General features: G+C 42.8%; 1 protein-coding gene across 1 annotated transcript; it reads right to left on the bottom strand.

Annotated features, from left to right (window-relative positions):
- Nucleotides 1-4,792: 4,792 nt before the first annotated feature.
- Nucleotides 4,793-20,652, bottom strand: LOC143786281 (uncharacterized). The gene is made up of 4 exons (XM_077275557.1): nucleotides 20,645-20,652; nucleotides 20,328-20,484; nucleotides 19,095-20,207; nucleotides 4,793-4,928 (listed from the first exon to the last, which is right to left on the bottom strand). The coding sequence occupies exons 2-4, from the start codon at nucleotides 20,453-20,455 to the stop codon at nucleotides 4,793-4,795; spliced, it is 1,377 nt and encodes a 458-aa protein (XP_077131672.1). The 5' UTR covers nucleotides 20,456-20,484; nucleotides 20,645-20,652.
- Between the last annotated feature and the right edge of the window lie 935 nt (nucleotides 20,653-21,587).

The raw sequence follows: 21,587 nt of genomic DNA on the forward strand, positions 1-21,587 counted from the left end.
GTTACTAAGCGCGGCCCTGCGCTTAGTAACCCGATGTTTACCCTGGTTACCCGGGGACTTCGGCATCGCTCCAGCGCCGTGATTGCAAAGTGTGACCGCAGTCTACGACGCTGGAACGATAATCATACGACGCTGCGACGTCACGGATCGTGCCGTCGTAGCGACGAAAATTGCACTGTGTGACAGTACCCTTACTGTTGTGTTTTGGATCTTTCATGAGACGTACAGGAGGGCCTCCTGAAAAAATGTTCCCATTATAAGAAAGTTGGTCTCCCATAGTGTTTGCCTATGCATTGAATGCAAGGCCTGCCCTGCCCCAAAGTTACAGGCACCAAAATAAGCCTTTGAAACGACGTAGTGGATGGCCACTTGAAAACCAAGTTCACATTCATTTGGTACTCCCATACTGTTTGCTTATGCATTGAATGCAAGGACTGCCCTGCAACAAATTCACACGCACCCCAATAAGCCTTTGAAATGACGTACTGGATGGCCACATCTAAACCATGTTCACATTTTTCATTTGGTACTCCCATACTGTTTGCTTATGCATTGAATGCAAGGACTGCCCTGCAACAAATTCACACGCACCCCAATAAGCCTTTGAAATGATGTACTGGATGGCCACATCTAAACCATGTTCACATTTTTCATTTGGTACTCCCATACTGTTTACTTATGCATTGAATGCAAGGCCTGGACTGCACCAAAGTTACACGCACCCCAATAAGCCTTTGAGCCCACTTACTGGATATGGCCACAGGAAAACCAAGTTCACATTATTCATTTGGTACTCCCATGCTGTTTGCTTATGCATTAAATGCAATGCCTGCCCTTCACCAAATTCACACGTACCCCAATAAGCCTTGGAAGAGACGTAGAGGTGGGCGGGCATCCTAAACACCCTTGCCAAAAACTAGAGTGGCTGTTGCATCACGGAATACGTTCACCCTGGTGTTCTAGTGGTGGAATCTGATGAGACGTGGAGGATGTCCTCGTATGAATCTTTTCCCAACCACCAACCTTTTGACACTGCTCTGGGTTCAATAGTGGTGTGCTGCGGTCCCCTAGTAATTTAGACAGGAAGGTCGAGGAGTTGTGGGAGTTTGTTGTGGCCCACTTTCAGCTTGTCCACGGCCTGATATGATATCTATATAGCCACATTCAGTGCCTGCATGCCTTGCACTGTGTATACTGTATATGCACATACACTCCCCTGCCTACCTAGCACTGCAATCTATACACTCCGTAGTTAGTCATTACAAGGACTGTTGGTTTAGCTGTATTTGTGGATTCAACGATGGTATAGCCACACTAACTAATAAAGCACAAATCTGACTATCTCAGCAGAACCTCTTCCTACACTGTCTGATTCCAAACGTCTATGCGCCGAGCCGGGCGGCGCCAGGTCTCGCGGCGCCAGGTCTCGCGGCGCCAGGTTTCATATAGACCTGATGACGCTGTGTGGACAGCCAATCACTAATAACACAACAAAGATGGCTGCAACATTACATTGCATGGCAGGCAATCCCTGCATGTTGATTGGTTCTGTAAAAAGCGCCAATCATGCTGGGCGGAGACCCAAGATCCCCCTATGCAAACCTGAAAATGCTAAGTGCTCGCCATTTGCCGAGTACCACGAGTATAGCGACGCTCGGGCGAGTACCGAGTATGCTCACTCATCACTACAATCGACACCAAGAATGTATTACCCATCAGGTGGTACAGTTTTCTTGCCAGTGTATGGATCCCTCAGGTGTCGAAAAGTAATCCGCAAGAAGTTCACGAAACCTGGGGCCTGAACGATCCCTGTGTGTCTGGGCAAAGCCTGTGCAATTCAGCCAGGATCGTTAGCCAATCTTCTCATCATCCAGTGACACAGGCGAATCATGTTTATGAGTAAAATTGTGTAATATTATACAGGCCTTAATGACACAGTTGACATTTTGTTCAATTAACTGTAGGGCACTAAGCAGAACCTTCCAGTTGGCAGTCGAAATGCGAAAGGCACATTTTACCAGACGCCGTGCCATACTGTGTCTGCTGAAATGCCTCATCAGCTGCAGTCACAAAAGACATTGGCTGGCCAGCTGAATCCAGAAGATTCCTTGGGGTGGCACATCCAGTTTGTCCCAAAGCCGCCGACCCATTAAGGAAGAGTTGAAGATCTTGGAATCTCCAGTTCTTCCATATGCCCCAATATCTGCACTGCTGACCTTGTAAATCCCCCAGACAATTTGGGAAATTACATGTCTGGTAGATCCCATTTGCAATGTGCTCCCAGTGTTTCAGGGTTGGCTCCGGCATAACTTTTTCCTTCAGACGCTCCCAGATTAGGCCACAGTTGTGCTTAACTACATTTAATATGGTAGTACATCTGAGGAGAAATTCCAAATGGGGGGAAGCATATGACTGTCCCGTAGCAACAAACCTACAAAAAAATAATTTTTTTTTAGTAAGGTTACACATTGCTTCAAAGTAATATTAATCTTTTAGATGTAGGTGTTGTTAATATTTTAAAGCTTATAGAGCTTAATATTCCAGGCAAATATAGGCTTTGTGAAAAATATCAAAAGTATTTTCAAACGTTCATAATAGGCAAAATTACAATTTAATAAACATACCTCAGTAAGCAGAAGTCGTTGCGGAAACGTGAGGTTTGAAACGTTATGACTGGACGAAGCTCCGCAAGTAGTACTATGTCATAGGTCTTCAGTAACATTCTGGTGTAGGCCATAAATTTATCAGGATGGCTTCTTAGATTTTCATAGAGCCTTGCAAAATGGCCTCTGGTAGGGTGGATGGTGAGTAGTGGATGTACCAAAATCTTCACCGCCTATTCGGAGCAAAAACAGGTGAATAGCCAACCCCATACTCCCGGGATAACACCCAGTTAAATAAAAGCTCCTCGGTAGTATTCAAACTGAGATTCCTAGCAGCCATACTTCCTTTTGGGGGAAAAAAAATCCTGAAGAATATATGTATGTGCGCTGTATCACACATGTTGCTAAAGGGGTTTATATAGGGATTGCACTGTGCAATTCACCAAACATATCAAGTATAATTTTGCTTTTGTAACTCCTGAGAAAAACGCATGATATACCGATGTCAAACGGATATTGCGACTAAAAAAACGCATTGCACTTGCAAGCCAATCTCATTTCACTCACATAGCACACATCCGTTTTTGAAGTCCAGATTACGGACTTTTTTTCCACACATATGGGTATGAGCCCTTATTGAATACATGGTTTGGACAGATGGTAGGACTATGGAAACAGGTGCACTCACAATAGAATCTCATCACGTTAAAATTAGGATATGTCCAGTGTAATAGTAGCTGGGCACAACACAGGTAGGACACAAAAGATCCAAAAAATATGATGGACATTGATATATACGCATTGTACGTACAGCAAAATATTAAGGTTGGAGAACTAGGCAATGAGGGCGGGACTATCAAGGTATTTGCAGTACTTAAAGATCATATCATATTGTCAAGTATGTCATAGTTCCCAAACATTGTGGTAATACATGTGAAGGGCTGCATGCCTAAGATTTATACTATTCTATGATATTCCAAAATATAAACAATGTAAAATAAATTGTGACTTAAGTAATCAGATTGCACAATACCTATGTGGTCTAAGAGATATGTGTGGTGCCTACCTCGATGTGCGTTTCGGCGTGAGCTTTAATCGGGGTGGTGTCGGACTGGGGGGCGGTAGTTGAAAAAAGGATGGCAGCCGATGAATGTCAACCGGAAGCGCTATGACGCATCCACCGCCAAAAGGATCCGGAAGTCGACCAGCCGTATCGGGGCCCATGTAAATACACAGATGCCGGGAATCACCCGGGCCACTAGCAGCGCATGCCTAACAGTGTGGTTGTGTGTATTGGCTGCTGGCAAAAGGGAAATACTTGTATAATACTTACAGACAATCCTCTTGGTCTTTGTAAATAAATATATGTAACATTTGTCTAAAGATTTGCCTTAAACTTTTCGATAAATGAATAAATTGTGTGGTTTTATAGGCCAATTTCCATCACTACATTACTCCCTGATCAGAACCTCTGATGAATTATTTCTTCCCTTACTGTAGTAAATCAAGCGACTTCTGTAGTTTTCAGGTCCTCTAATAGTCCCCATAAATATTTATAGCTATTTACTACTGTGCGTAATTGATGTTAGGAAAATATTACAATTTGAGAATCTTCAGTGGTTGATGCATATTAATGGCTAACTGAAAAGATAAATTGCAGCATTCGAGACTTCTCAGATCTGTTCATCAGGTATAGAAATAACACAATCTGAAAAGTCATATTCATGCACAAGAGGACAGAGGAATACTGCAATAGCTAAGATAAGTGACATGAAGCAGAACGCTCAGTGTAGGACTGGTGATAACAGTTGTGGCCATAAATATGGAACAGTTTATAGACAAGGAGTGTGAAAGTTTTATTGTCGTGTAATTGAGGTTTGTTCAGGCTGTGATGCCCCCATACGGTCAGGGGAGCAAAATCCTTGGTTGATATAGAAAGACATAAATCCATGCGACACATTCATTCCTGAACTGAGTGCGTCAAAAGTTGTCATAAATTTATACTCCCAAAATGTTTCTGTCTCTCTGAGATTTGAAATTATTTTTAATAGAAGTACACTTTGAAATAGTCTTTTGTACACAGATCTGTTTTTTGGGGGCAGATGTCACATTGCCAAGGGGTTTTCTTTCTTATCCCGTTTGTAATACACACTGCACTTTATTCCTTTTTTTCCTTGCAGTTTGGAGGATCACTCCAGGAAAATGTTGCCTGGTGCAATATGGGCATCTTGAGTTCTAGAAGTACTGATGCCTTCCTCGTCCCGACTTCCAAATACTAGGTCCTTGATCACTACCTCCTGACACTTGGAAAATGCCAGGTCTGGCCTGCACATCGTGAAAGCCCTTAATCATACAGTACTATCTGTACGATGTGCTCGCCCAACCCTTTAGGCCATGTGCACACGTTCAGGATTGTTAGCGTTTTTTTCGCGTTTTTTCGCTATAAAAACGTGATAAAAACGCGAAAAAAACGCTTACATAAGCCTCCTATTATTTACAGGGTATTCCGCATTTTTTGTGCAAATGTTGCGATTTTTTTCCGCGAAAAAATCGCATCGCGAAAAAAAAAGCAACATGTTCATTAAAAATGCGGAATTGCAGGGATTCCGCACACCTAGGGGTCCATTGATCTGCTTACTTCCCGCACGGGGCTGTGCACACCATGCGGGAAGTAAGCAGATTATATGCGGTTGGTACCCAGGGTGGAGGAGAGGAGACTCTCCTCCACGCACTGGGCACCATATAAGTGGTCAAAAAATAAGAAATAAAATAATAAACAGTCCTATACTCACCCTCGATGTATTCCCGCCTCCTCGCACGCTGCCGTTCGGTTCCTGTAGCTGGTGTGCGCTGAAGGACCTCGCCGAATGACGTCACTGTCCTGTGATTGGTCGTGAGCGGTCATGTGACCGCTCACGTGACCGTGACGTCACGGGAGGTCCTGTGCGCACAGACCAGCTAGAAGAGGAGCCGGACGGCCGCTGAGGAGATGTCTGGGTGAGTATAAGCATTTTTTTATTTTTTTTATTATTTTTAAACATTCTATCTTTTACTATAGATGCTGCATAAGCTGCATCTATAGTAAAAAGTTGGTCACACTTGTCAAACGCTATGTTTGACAAGTGTGACCAACCTGTCAGTCAGTTTTCCAAGCGATGCTACAGATCGCAGGGAAAACTTTAGCATTCTGCAAGCTAATTACGCTTGCAGAATGCTAAAAAAACGCGAAAAAAACGGAAAAAAAACGCAAAAAAAAAAATGCGGATTTCTTGCAGAAAATTTCCGGTTTTCTTCAGGAATTTTCTGCAAGAAATCCGCAACGTGTGCACATACCCTTATACCACACTTTTGTTTTCCTCATGTCACAAGGCTGAAGGACTTGATTAGGGAGATCGACTCCCCCATGTTCTTATTTTACCACAGCACACAGTCTGGTTTAGAGATCTGTGCTAGTGGTCCCTTATACAGCTGTGGACGTGCTGAGATTTACATGTATTGTGGCAAAGATAAGGACTTAAACAGCAGCAGGTTGTCCCTTACATTGGGCTCTGCTCTCACCCTTTTTTAACAGTTAACCAATTAGCAACTTTGGGAGGCCTCTCTGGTTCCTCAGCACAGTATGACAAGCTGCAGGAGCTCTGGCAATGTTATCTGCAGTCTTGGGGGCATCTACTTTGGGTTTCATTCTCACTAGAGTAGGTTTATTAGGGAGAAGAGTAAAATAGAGGAATGTGGCATCCTCTCAATAATGGTGTAGGAGATAAGGATGGCGTACGTAAACTCTGCTGAATGTTCGTGAAGAGCCAACAAAGTACGTTTTATGGCACCAATCTCAATATTCAGGATAATAGTAGAATTCATTATACAAAATGTTTTGGGCTTGACAGAGATCTGCTCAGAATGTGGATTAAAATGGATGGAATTGCAATGCAGGGAAGATGGGCTATAATATAATTGCAAAAGAAAGCAGTGCTTATAGTTTGCCCTCATAAGAATTTTTTTCAGAACAAGTTTCATTAACATAATTGTCTCTCTCTGGGTACGGACATTTTTAAGACCACTTTAAATTTTTCACTGCAGCCATTTGGTGAATTCAAAAAAGTTCATTTTTTTCTCATTAATGTGCACTCTGCACCCCATCTTGACTGAAAAAACAAATGTACAAATTGTTACAAAGTAAAGAAAAACTGAAATATCACATGGTCATAAGTATTCAGACCCTTTGCTCAGTATTGAGTAGAAGCCCCTTTTGAGCTAGTACAGCCATGAGTCTTCCGGAGAATGATGCAACAAGTTTTTCACACCTGGATTTAGGGATCCTTTGTCATTCTTCCTTGCAGATCCTGTATGTTGGATGGTGAACGTTGATGGACAGCCATTGTTAGGGCTCTGGCTGGGCCAGTAAAGAATGGTCAGAGTTGTTCTGAAGCCACTCCTTTATTATTTTAGTTGTGTGCTTAGGGTCATTGTCTTTTTTATTCCGGATATTTCTGTACTTTGCCGCATTTATGTTTCCTTTAATGACAACCAGTCGTCCGGTCCCTGCAACTGAAAAACACACGCAGAGCATAATGCTTCCACCACCATGTTTTAGTGTTGGGATTTTATTGGGCAGGTGATTAGCAGTGCTTGGTTTTCTCCACACATACCACTTAGAATTATCACCAAAAGGTCTATCTTCATCTCATCAGACCAGATAATCTTATTTCTCACAGTCTGGGAGTCCTTCATGTGTTTTTTAGCAAACTATGCAGGCTTTCATATATCTTGCACTGAGGAGAGGCTTTCGTTGTCCCACTCTGCCATAAAGGCCCGACTGGTGGAGGGCTGCAGTGATAGGTGACTTTGTGGAACTTTCCCCCATCTCCCTGCTGCATCTCTGGAGCTCAGCCTCAGTGATCTTGGGGTTTTTCTTTACCTCTCTCACCCAGGCTCTTCTCCCACGATTGCTCAGTTTGGCTCTACGGCCAGGTCTAGGAAGACTTCTGCTGGTCCCAAACTTCCATTTAAGTATTATGGAGACCACTGTGCTCTTATGAACCTTGAGTACTGCAGAAATTCTGTTGTAACCTTGGCCAGGTCTGTGCCTTGCCACAGTTCTGTCTCTGAGCTCCTTGGCCAGTTCCTTTGACCTCATGATACTCATTTGGTCTGACATGCACTGTGAGCTGTGAGGTCTTATATAGACAGGTGTGCACCTTTGCAAATCAAGTCCTATCAGTTTAATTAAACTCAGCTGGACTCCAATGAAGGAGTAGAAACATCTCAAGGAGAATCACAAGGAAATGGACAGCATGTGACTTAAATATGAGTGTCTGAGCAAAGGGTCTGAATACTTATAACCATGTGATATTTTGGATTTTCTTTTTTAATACATTTGCAAAAATTTCTACGTTTCTGTCTTTTTCAGTTAAGATGGGGTGCAGAGTGTACATTAAAGTGAACAAAAATGAACTTTTTTGAATTTACCAAATGGCTGCAATGAAACAAAGAGTGAAAAATTTAAGTGGTCTGAATATTGTTCGCACCCACTGTATATCATTGCAAGAACCTAGTTACTGTATATAGTAATGTATGGAATTCTTAATTTAGTAAAGATCATCATGCCTGGCTCGTAAATTTATGAATAAATCAGTGGGCATTCATACTGTATATTAATTGGTCAGTAAGTATTCTAAGTACAAGATTCTGACTAGAGAGCCGATCCAAAGAAATTCTAGATCTTCTTTAAATAATCAGTTGGCATCCGTTTTTCAATTACAAATGAGTCAATGTGTCATTCATGGTGAAATCCACTATTTCAGGCTGGAAACACAGTATCTAAAATTTTCTACTTACCCTAATGTTGTCTGATGTCCGGCTACTAAATTTAATTAAATTTTTTTGTTTTGTGGTGAAACAGATTTAATTTTTAGTTACAAACCAAAAAAGATAATGAAGACAAACGATGTCAAACGATAATGAAAACAATACTAAGAGCATTGATGCGGATCCTGTGCACAAATACTAAAGTCCACAAAGAGTATTATGAACTTGACAACTGGATGTATTGTCTTTTCCTGTGTGTAAGACAATTTTGTACAGTCATAGCAAACAATATAATTACATTTTTTAGCAACTATTTAAACTATTCTTTCAGGCAAACCTATTATGAACAGAGCAATCATAGTTACATAGTTATTAAGGTTGAAGGAAGACTTTAACCCTCCGTCACATACAATATTCGGACTAACGAGTTCACATACAATGTGCCTGTCGGGCGCCTGCTGGAAAAATACCTATAATATCTAATGTTTGCAATTTCAGTGCTCTAAAAGTGATCAGTGACCTTCATAGGGATGTAATAAAAGAGACTACACATAATCAGTTGCAAAAAAAAACATTTACTTAACATAAAACTAATAACTATGAAATACAAACTTTTCAAAACTCCCGCCAAATAGTCCCCAGTTCGACTCTCTCAAAAAAATGTACAAAGAAAATTTTTGAACACAAACTTAATTTTAAGGTACCTTAAGTACTATTAAAAACATATTCAATCAGAAGTAGATGCTGAGGTTTCCCCAGAAAAGTCACACTTGCAGAGCAAATAGCAAGAATTACACACCATTGTTGCATGTGTCAGGCAAATTGCTTTATGACATTTGAGACATTCATAATTTGAAAGCCTTCTGGTTCCGCTTTCCGTTTGGCAGGTGGTGCATCTCCTTCTTTTGTGAGGTGGTGCAGATGGTGACTTTTCACCATCATCTTCTGGGCGGAACCTTTTGAGCTGAACTTGAAGACGAGAGGGGATACCGATTGTTTTCACGCTTCTCCTGCGTAGCTCTCCAAGTACTAGTTCATGGGCCAATTTTTTCAGATACAATCATCTACGGAGTGGTTCAAGCTTGTTTTCAAGATAAATCACTTGTGAATTTATACCACCCAAATTCAACATAGCAAAAAATCTGACCATTGGCCAGCGTTTGATGTTTCTGCTGACGTTGAAAGTGGAGCACATCTGATCTGTTGTATCCACACCCCCTTTGGTGGCATTGTAAAATGTAATTATCTCCGGTTTTTTTTCTGCCCCAGTCCCAGGATCGATGGCAGCATTATCATGAAGTGTTGATACAAGAAGTACGATTTTTTTGGCATGTGGTACATAGGAAACTAAAGCCTTTCCATTATGGAATGCAAACATACTGCTGTACTGTTGTCTCTCTTTCACACTTACAAACTGTGGCGGCAATTCCCTTTTGTTTTTTCTTACAGTTCCCACATATGACAGCTTCTGAATTTTCAGATAATCAGTCAGATCACAACTTGTAAACCAATTGTCAGCTGTAATATTGCGACCCGATCCAAATAAGGGTTCAGCCAGTCTTTTTACAACATCAATGGGTTTGTTGCTCACACAGTAAGGACCTTCTGGTTGTTTTCCTGCATAAACTTCCAGGTTGTAAGTGTAGGTCTTACTGGCATCAACAAGGGCATACATTTTTATTCCATATTTGTTTGGCTTTGATGGAATATATTGACGAAAGGCACATCTACCACGAAAACCAGGGAGCATTTCGTCAATAGTGAGATTCTCTCCAGGGTAATAACTTTGTTTACAGTTTACAACAAATCTTTGAAATATATCACGAATTGGAGCAAGTCGGTCATGTGTTTTGCATTCGGTTCGGGTAGTTCTGTCGTCAAACCGAAGGCAACGAATTAGAATCTTGAATCTGTTTATGGACATAACAAGGCTAAATTTTTCAACTCCATCCCCATCTTTACCCCAAAATTCCTCCAAACTTTGTCTATTTGCCCTATAAGCTCCTGCAAGGTACAGTAATCCAAAAAAAGCACGCAGTTCTATTTCATCTGTGGGCTTGATGGTTCTGTTGCAGATGTACTTGTCCTTTATAATGTCTATATATTGGTTGGTATATGTGACAATAGAGTCCAGAATGTCATCTGTAAATATACTGTTCCAGCATTCAACTGCAGTTTTTGCATTACGTGCAGTTCCTATTACTGCAGGAAGGTGAGTAATAATGTTTAAAGGTTCCCTACGTTTTTTCAGGAATGGCTTCTTGTTCCATTTAGTATTTTTATCTTTTCCAATATAATATGATCCAACTTCTTCATCCTCACCACTGTCACCATCTTGCTCTGTTTCAGAATCCAGGACACATTCTTCCACCTCATCATGAGAATCAATCTCACTTTCCTCTCCTAAATCCTCATTCAGTGTGAGGTCTCTATCATCTAACAGCATGTTTGTTACTTCCTCAACATCAAGTTGTTTGGATAAATTGTACATTTTCCTCTCCATTTCAGCAGATAATCTGAAGCAAGAGAAGGAATATGTTAGGGAACTACTGTATATGCCTGAGCAGCACACTTTCTTTTATAAAATCTCCCTTATTTCTATGAAATATCCTCACATTTTGTGCTATACATTCATAAAACAAGCTAAATAAACTATTGTGATGAATAAAAACATAAAATACGAACCTTACTGAATGTGACATATTCACATACAATGAGCCTGAGAGATCTGTGCAGATATATCCTCTCCCCTGAAGCTCTGAAATCCAACTGTGATATCAGGTTTCACAGACCTTCAAGAGACAGGAGACTACCTGGAGGGAGGGGCTTTCCTCACAATCTGGTGAGGAAGGAGAAATGAAAGTAAAAGAGAAAGCGCCTGTCAGATCAGTTGTATGTGACGGAGGGTTAAGTCCATCTAGTTCAACCCATAGCCTAACCTAACATGCCCTAACATGTTGATCCAGAGGAAGGCAAAAAACCCCATGTGGCAAAGAGTAAGCTCCGCATTGGGGAAAAAAATTCCTTCCCGACTCCACATACGACAGTCAGACTAGTTCCCTGGATCAACGCCCTATCAAGGAATCTAGTGTATATACCCTGTAACATTATACTTTTCAAGAAAGGCATCCAGTCCCCTCTTAAATTTAAGTAATGAATCACTCATTACAACATCATACGGCAGAGAGTTCCATAGTCTCACTGCTCTTACAGTAAAGAATCTGCATCTGTTATTATGCTTAAACCTTCTTTCCTCCAGACGTAGAGGATGCCCCCTTGTCCCTGTCCCTGTAAGCAGGTGGCTTACTGGCCATATGCTGTTCTTTGGGTTTTTTAAATGTTTTTAAATGTATGTCTCGTTTTGATATGCCTTGTATTAATAAAGTTATTGTTTATTTGAATGGTTTATCCCAGTTTTATGCATATCCTTTTTTCTTGGTTTTCTTTGAAGGTCTATGATTAAAAAGATCATCAGAAAGGTCTTTGTAACATAGTAACATAGTTAGTAAGGCCGAAAAAAGACATTTGTCCATCCAGTTCAGCCTATATTCTAACATAATAAATCTCCAGATCTACGTCCTTCTACAGAACCTAATAATTGTATGATACAATATTGTTCTGCTCCAGGAAGACAGCCAGGCCTCTCTTGAACCCCTCGACTGAGTTCACCATCACCACCTCCACAGGCAAGCAATTCCAGATTCTCACTGCCCTAACAGTAAAGAATCCTCTTCTATGTTGGTGGAAAAACCTCTCCTCCAGACGCAAATAATGCCCCCTTGTGCCCGTCACCTTCCTTGGTATAAACAGATCCTCAGCGAGATATTTGTATTGTCCCCTTATATACTTATACATGGTTATTAGATCGACCCTAAGTCGTCTTTTTTCTAGACTAAACAATCCTAATTTCGCTAATCTATCTGGGTATTGTAGTTCTCCCATCCCCTTTATTAATTTTGTTGCCCTCCTTTGTACTCTCTCTAGTTCCATTATATCTTTCCTGAGCACTGGTGCCCAAAACTGGACACAGTACTCCATGTGCGGTCTAACTAGGGATTTGTACAGAGGCAGTATAATGCTCTCATCATGTGTATCCAGACCTCTTTTAATGCACCCCATGATCCTGTTTGCCTTGGCAGCTGCTGCCTGGCACTGGCTGCTCCAGGTAAGTTTATCATTAACTAGGATCCCCAAGTCCTTCTCCCTGTCAGATTTACCCAGTGGTTTCCCGTTCAGTGTGTAATGGTGATATTGATTCCTTCTTCCCATGTGTATAACCTTACATTTATCGTTAAACCTCATCTGCCACCTTTCAGCCCAAGTTTCCAACTTATCCAGATCCATCTGTAGCAGAATACTATCTTCTCTTGTATTAACTGCTTGACATAGTTTTGTATCATCTGCAAATATCAATATTTTACTGTGTAAACCTTCTACCAGATCATTAATGAATATGTTGAAGAGAACAGGTCCCAATACCGACCCCTGCGGTACCCCACTTGTCACAGCGGCCCAGTTAGAGACTATACCATTTATAACCACCCTCTGTTTTCTATCACTAAGCCAGTTACTAACCCATTTACACACATTTTTCCCCAGACCAAGCATTCTCATTTTGTGTACCAACCTCTTGTGCGGCACGGTATCAAATGCTTTGGAAAAATCGAGATATGCCACGTCCAATGACTCACCGTGGTCCAGTATATAGCTTACCTCTTCATAAAAACTGATTGTACTGTCCCCTCATATATTTATACATTAACATAAGATCACCCCTTAGTCTTCATTTTTCCAAACTAAACAGCCCCAAGTGTAATAACCTATCTTGGTATTGCAGACCCCCCAATCCTCCAATAACCTTGGTCGCTCTTCTCTGCACCCGCTCCAGTTCAGCTAAGTCTTTCTTATACATCGGAGACCAGAACTGTGCACAGTATTCTAAGTGTGGTCGAACTAGTGACTTGTATAGAGGTAAAATTATGTTCTCCTCATGAGCATCTATGCCTCTTTTAATACATCCCATTATTTTATTTGCCTTTGTAGCAGCTGCCTGACACTGGCCACTAAATGTGAGTTTGTCATCCATCCTTACACCCAGGTCTTTTTCATTGACGGTTTTGCCCAGAGTTTTAGAATTAAGCACATAGTTATACATCTTATTACTTCTACCCAAGTGCATGACCTTACGTTTATCCCCATTAAAGCTCATTTGCCATTTATCAGCCCAAGCTTCTAGTTTACATAAACCATCTTGTAATATAAAATTGTCCTCTCCTGTATTGATTACCCTGCAGAGTTTAGTGTCATCTGCAAATATTGAAATTCTACTCTGAATGCCCCCTACAAGGTCATTTATAAATATGTTAAAAAGAAGAGGGCCCAATACTGACCCCTGTGGTACCCCACTGCTAACCGCGACCCAGTCCGAGTGTGCTCCATTAATAACTACCCTTTGTTTCCTATCCCTATTTTCCTCTATCCCCATTATTCTCATTTTATGTATCAAAATCAGCTCGGGCTCTTATTTTTGGAAACATCGTCTGTCTACTGTGTCCTTGTACAAAAAATCTTGAACTATTACTTTACCTTATCGCGCTGCAATGAAAAATCATTAGATTAATGCGTTATGCTCTTAACACAGCAATGGATAAAGATTGTCGATGACTACATCTGTGCCTATGTGCTTAATAAAGGTGTCCGGTCTGAATATGCTCCTGATATCTCATACAGCAGTAATCCTGGTATTGGCTTACTCTGAACTACTCAAATTAATAGAATAAAACTCCCTCCTACTTGTAACAAAAATGTAATTTTGCAGTCTAGAGATTACATTAATTTTTCTTTTGGGTGCTCTTCAGCTGATCAGTCAGCGCGCTACATGAAGCCGGGTTCCATATGCAAGTAGTCGGCAAGTGTTATAGCTTGCCAAGGAGGGAGCCGATCATGTTTGCTCAACTCTAGTGAGTTAAAACTATTGAACTCAGGATGCTGAAATACATCCTGAGTCAAATAGTGGCGACACTTGGCCATGTGACCATTGCTACCACCTCACCTGACCCATGACCTTATTGTATGTTTAAAAATTATAAGATTTTTTAATCCTCTTTGTGTTTGTAGCACCTCATAGTACAATGAGAGACACGAAAAAAATGCCGATTAAACAATTGATAAAGTAGTGTCTGACATTGCAGATATGAGGTGTAAAAAACAAAAGATTTGTGTACACGGCGCACGGTGTGAGTTGCCGGCAACTAATTTTGAACAATAGAAATAAATAGAGTTTTCAACATAAAATTTTTATTTTGGGACACAAAAAAAAAATGGGGAAAGATTATTAAGGGGAATGGATGTCAGCAATCAAGGGTGAATGATAACTACTGGTTTGGGAGTGGGTAGAGGAGGAGGAACCGTAGTCCAGAATGCTGGAAGGTATTTCAGACCACCCTGTGGCAGACGGTGGGGATATTGCCACCTCTGGAGGGGAGGGAGGAGGCACCAGCAGTCTACGGGGGTGCTTGATGACTGGCTCTGGCTACTCCTGCTCCGGCTTGACCCCGGCCGAGAGCTAGGTGTGGGTATTGGAGCAGCCTGAGCCGCCGCAGCTGTCCTTTTTTCTCTCCTTTTTTTCTCCTTTTTCTCTCTCCCTCTGAGTGTTCCTCCAAATGGCGTCATGTTGAGCTTGAGGGCCTGGCAGGAGCAGGACTCGGCGGCTGGGTACGATGGTGTTGGTGGCGGCGTCCCTCAGCACCCAGACCTCTGTAGAGTTGCTGTGCAGCAGGACTAGGAGTCATGCTTGCCAGCGTTGGTACTACTGGCATTGTATTCGCTGGTTGCATGATCCTAGCCTGCTGCAGAGAACTCACATAGGCGTTGTTGCAGGCCTGCATCACCGAAATCTGGAGTTCCGGTGTAAGGTGTTCCACCATGCCCTTAGCAATGGCACTAAAAAAATGTTTTGCCGGCCTCATGAGCTCAAGTTCCATTGATTCAAGGCGCCGGTCGATATTGGACAGAGCAGTGTCCATCCTATCTCCCAGCACCTTGAAACAATTCTGGAAAACCGTGCCCAAATGAAAATATTTGGGCATTAGCGGCCTGTCCGAGGCCCGCTGACGCTGGCGGGAATACCCGAAAGAAGGAGCGCCTGAGGCCTCGACCAGGGGAACACCAGATGGACCGGCTGCCGTTTCTCCAGAATGTGGTTCATGCCTGCTCTCGCTGTGAGATGGCTGTGACGGGTCCGATGGTGTTAGAAAAAGTATCTCAGTGAGGATTGAAAAGAAAAGCAAAAAAATAGAATTGTGTGGATAAAACAAAACTTATTTAATGTCCATTCAGAAAGTGATTACAAAAATGAAGAAAAAGTAAATTATAAGTTCATTGCACACAAATTTAAGTATTTGGTTAAAAAGAAAATGGAAGCAAGCATTGATCTTACATATGGTCTTGTGGCATGATGTGTTCGTCCATGTGGAGAGAGTCTCAAGGTATGAGAACTGACCCATGCTGAGACCAGACGGTTTATATACAATTCTGTCCCATAGACCTTCATGGGTTACTATTTTCTCCTACATAATATCCACATAAGGCTGGTTTCACACTTGCGTTTTTGAACGCATGCGTTTTTTTTAAAAACGCATGGTGCAAAAACGCATGTAAACGCTGCGTTTTTTTGACGCATGCGTTAAACGCGTGTGTCAAAAAAACGCAGCGTTTACATGCGTTTACATGCGTTTTTGCATGCGTTTGCGTTTTTTTTAACATTTTTCCAAAAAAAAAAAAAAAAAGATAACCAGACACAACCAATGGGAATAGAGAGGGCGTATATGATTGTCTCTCAATATATAGACCCTAGGGGAACAGAAATTTTCAGAGCTTGCTACTGTTTCCGGTGTCACGATGGATCTTTCTATGGATAACTTTTATTTCAAACTGGAGTTCAGCTTCAAGATTTTCCTTGCCTGTGTTTTTGCTTGGGAGCAAGACCCAAACCGCCAAAGATGGAGAAGGAGACAGCGTCGGCGTTTTTGGAGGCACCCCATCATTGAAGTGCGTGAGAGCCGTGGAGCATATCACACGCTCTATGCGGAGCTGAATGCCAACCCGGAGAAATTCCAGGATTATACCAGAATGTCTCAAGATTCTTTCCGGGATTTACTTACTCGTGTTGAAGGATCCATAAGGCGACAGGACACACGGCTCCGTAGAGCGATTCCACCTGAGGAACGTCTGTTAGTGACATTACGGTACGTTCCAAAACTAAACCAATGACCGTCAACTTTGTTGTTATGACATGTTTTCTATGTTTGTTTTTTTTTTCTTTTTTTTTTAAAACACACCATTAGAGCCGATTTTAAATTTTTTTGTTTTTGTTTCTTTTTCTTCTAGATTTCTTGCCACAGGAGAGAGTTTATCTTCCCTGCACTTCCAATACCGCTTTGGAATCTCAACCCTCTCCGGAATTGTTGTGGACACCTGTCGTGCGTTATGGAATGCACTCCGTGAGGAGTTTATACCCGTACCCACCGTGGACATGTGGCGGGAAATTTCAACTACATTTTTGAACGTGTGTGATTTCCCAAACTGTTTAGGGGCGGTGGATGGAAAGCACATCCGCATTGTCAAACCTGCCAGAACCGGATCTGAGTTTTATAATTATAAAAAATATTTTTCGGTAGTGCTTATGGCAATAGCGGATGCGGAGTGTCGCTTCATCGCCGTGGATATTGGAGCTTTTGGCCGTGGCAATGATTCCCAAACCTTCAAGAGCTCGGATATGGGCCGTCGGTTGTATGGCAACAATTTTAATTTTCCCCCTCCACAGCCTCTCCCCAACACTCAAGGCCCACCGCTGCCATTTGTTATGGTTGGGGATGAGGCCTTCCAGATGTGTGAAAATCTCCTGAAGCCCTATTCTAGTAGGGACTTGGACCACACTAGAAGAATATTCAACTACAGACTGACCAGGGCCAGAAGAACCGTAGAGTGCAGCTTTGGCATTCTTGTTGCTAAATGGCGCATTCTTGCAACAGCCATCAATCTAAAAGTGGAAACAGTGGACGAGGTGGTCAAAGCCTGTGTGGTGCTACACAATTATATAATGGCTAAGGAGCGACCCCACATTGAACTTGATGAACCTGTTGCACACCCATTGCCTGATTTTCAGCATCACCCGATGCGGTCAACTGCAGCCGTTGGTCTTATGCGGGACCAATTTGCGGCCTATTTTGTGTCCGATATTGGACGTGTGTCATGGCAGGACAATGTTGTGTAAATGTCCTGTTGTATGTTTATGTTTACCAATTATTAAACACTGATACAAATTTTTCTAATTAATAAACTTTTTTGTGTTCACCATGTCTACTATCTTTTTCCTCTCTAAACAAAGGTTGACCAAAGATGGGCAGTAGATATGTATATCATATTTTGTAATCCAAAACCAGGAGTGGGTGATAGTTGTTGAGGTAATAAATTTTAATTTTTCATCGTAATTTACCTCTGTTGCACTCCCTATTTTGGTTTTCAAAGAATGATATAAACCACGGGCCCCATACTTATAATAATGGTACAAAATTTTTATTTATTAATTCTAATATTGTTGACGTCATTGCGTCAAGACTGTCACGGTCTCTATATCCATCAAGTCAAGTGTAAGCAATAATAAATTCATGATAAACATATACATGATCATGAATTCACAATTTCTTACACCTGGCCTGGTGAGCATAGATATGTAGAGTGTGAGAACAATTGTCCCATCTGTTTGACAACCATTGTCACATAATGTGCTATATAGAATATGGTGAATATACAAGGCAGTAATCAACTTAATCGGTCAGGTATATATTTTGACATCTGACCGGTTCAGTTGAGTTCTGAACTTGATTTCCACCATTTTCTCTTTGTACAGTGACACTACACTAGGTACAAAAATAAGAGTATGGAAATAAATACTATTTTTTTGGCCAACTCATATCTGTATACTAAAGAAACACATATAGATGTTGTCTGGTATTTTATACTACTGGAGATATGTGTAGGCCAAAAGAATAAGTGTGTGACGAAGTTTATTGGTGTGTATTGAGAGCGGTGAAAGACACAATAAACCAAACATAATTGTTTCAAATAAACTTTTTTTTTATTGAGGAAAAAAAAAACAAATTTATTTTTTGGTACCGCGCCGGGTTGAACCACGCCGGCTTGGGGTTGAGTGACGTAACTGGGGGGTATTCAGAACTGAAGCCTGGCTCACCGTGGAGGAGGCAGAGGTGGCAGGAGAATGGGCAAGAAAACTTGAAGGGTCTGGAAGTTCGGGGATGGGGCTTAAAACATGAGGGGCTTGAGACACACTGGAAGGTTGAGACACATCGGTAGGTGATGGGGGAGGAATAATCAAAGTTTTTTGTTTTTTATGCGTTTTGCCAGTTTTACGTTGGGTTTTCCGGGTTGGGGGAAGTCTTCTTGGGCTATGTTGTAAAGTGTGGGCGGGAGACACGTCAGGACCCGGCTCCACACAGTCAGTCTCCATTGTGGAGCGCTCGGCAATGTCTGAGTCCAATGGGGGGAAAGATAAACTCCCGCCTGGGTCCTGGTGCCTCGTTGGGGGGGGGAAACAAAAACCCTTCCAGGATCCTGGTGCCTCGTTGGGGGGGGGAAACAAAAACCCTTCCAGGATCCTGGTGCCTCGTTGGGGGGGGGGAAACAAATCCCATACCAGTGTCCTGCTGCATTGCTGGTGGGGGGGAACATAAAGCCATGGATGGGTCCTGCTGCATCAGGGTGGGTCCTGCCTGGAAAGGTATGGCTTGGTCGTGCTGCATCATGGGGGGCCCGGTGCGATACGCCATGGATGGGTCCTGCTGCATCGGGGGGTGTCCTGCCCGGAAAGCAACGCCTCGGTCCTGCTGCATCGGGGTGGGTCCGGTCAGATATGCCAGGCCTCGGTCCTGCTGCATCGGGGTGGGTCCGGTCCGATATGCCAGGCCTGGGTCCTGCTGCATCTGGGGTGGGCCGGTCCGATATTGCATGGATGGGTCCTGCTGCATCGGGAGGGTGCCGGGCCGATAAGCCACGCCAGGGTCCTGCGTCATCGTGGTGTCAGCGGAGGAGGTCCAAGCCGGAGCAGCGGTCGTCACGGTGGTGGCGGTGGGATGTCCAACAGCACTCGTCATCGTGTTGGCGCTGTAGTGGAGTACACCTGTAGAGGGAATAGAGGTGGCCGTGCAGTGGTATGCAGCAGAGGTAGGAATAGTGTTTACTTGTGACAGTGACGGCACAGTTGGATATGCCGCCACATTACGACTCTGACTCTGCTGCATAGCCTGCACAAAAGCAACATTGCAGGCCTGCATCACACTCAGCTGGAGATCAGGGCTAAGGTGTTCCGACATGCCCTCTAGGATTTGATTGAAAAAATGATGAGCTGGCTTCTTGAGGTCGGCTTTCAATTGATCAACGCTTTTGGCGACATCCTGGATGCGGCAATTTAAGAGATTATGGGTCACATCCATTCTGTCACCTAAAGCCTTGATAGCATCATGTAAAACCGAGCTCAAGTGTAAAAACTCGGGCATGAGGGACCTATCCGAAGCCCTCTGTCGCTGCCGGGATGAGCCCGCAAAAATGGGTGCAGCGAAAGAGGACTGCGAAAGGGGAAGACCTGATGGGCCAGCCCCCTGGTCTCCAGTGAGTGTGGAAGACCCACCTGGTGCTGCGCTGCTGGATGGCTGGGACGGGTCCGTGGCTGCCGGCTGAAGGACCGCTCCAGAACCTGTGGCGACAGTCGTGCAGTGTGTGCTGTGAAAAAAGAAAACAGAAAATTAATACCAAACTATAACAAGACGGTACATCCTGTGGAATTAAAAGTGACAGATTATGTCAATGCAATACAACCGGAGGCATGTGAGAAATACTTACGTTCTCATGAGAAGGACCGGTCTCAGGAAGGCCAACACACGGTGGTATTTGTAGAGCCGGTGCCTTGCTCCGGAACCACTAGCTGCACTCTTCTCTGCACGTAGGTCACAGTTGAAGCGGTCCTTCATGGAACGCCAACGTGTCCTTACTTTGTCCACTGTGAAATAACAATAAAATATAATGGTCAGAATAAGAACTTTTGGCCGTGCTCTCGTGACTGTGTGTGATGACAGAAACTACGAAAAGTTTCTTTCATCACACACAGTCAAGAGAGCATGGCCAAGGTCTGTTGCTTCACACTACCGTGCAATACTTACCAAATGCATTACGGACCCGTGGCGGGGAATTCTCCCAGCCATCCCACAACGCTTGGGCCACCTCACTCCACAAACGACGGAGAACACTATTGACGGCGTGCTGTTGATCCCGGCTGTCCCACAACGGGACTCGCTCCTGGACCAGACTGATCAGCAGGTCATTATCAATCCGGTCGTCGTCCCGTTGTGAAACCTAAAATTAAAACAAAAGCATTTAAGTTTGCTCAACCACATTTGGAAAAAATAAGACACGAAGATGAGAAAGGGCAGGAATATGAAAGACAACTTTCAGAAAAGGATGATATAAGAAATATGTATAGAAAAACAAGGGTACAGAAAGGAAGTTAAAAGAATATTACAATAAGGACAGTCTGCCTGGTATACATACCCGCTGCCGTCTTCCACCTGGACCTTGACTCCGCTGCTCAGTACCTCTCTGTCCCTCAGTTGAAGTGCTCTATAAAATTTAAAAAAAAAAATTGCCTCATGTGTCGATGTGACAGTCAATACTTACCAAGCTGACGGACAAAAAACATACCTCGCTCACGTGATCCACTTCTGATTGACGTGGCTGGAACTCCTCATCAGACGAGGAAACCGGAGAAGACATTCTGATGCGTGTTGAAAGAAAAAAAATAGAAGAAATTAGGACATGTAGATCCAAAAAATTGAAAATGAATGCATTGGCTAGGATATACTCACATTGCTCTGTGTCTTGTCCAACAATGCGTCCGGGCAGGGTGCTGTCTTCTTTGGAGTCTGATGAGAAGTGACCAGAAACTTCCCCCCACCTTCCTTTTATAACCCTGCTGCTATGGGGGAGTCTTATCAGTGTCTAGACATCTTTAGCTACACTTAATTCAATGTTGCAAAAAAAAACGCATGCGTCAAAAAAACGCATGCAAACGCATGTCAAAAAAACGCATGCGTCCCCATTGACTCC

Source organism: Ranitomeya variabilis, chromosome 7 (genome assembly GCF_051348905.1).
Source record: "Ranitomeya variabilis isolate aRanVar5 chromosome 7, aRanVar5.hap1, whole genome shotgun sequence".
NCBI lineage: Eukaryota > Metazoa > Chordata > Amphibia > Anura > Dendrobatidae > Ranitomeya > Ranitomeya variabilis.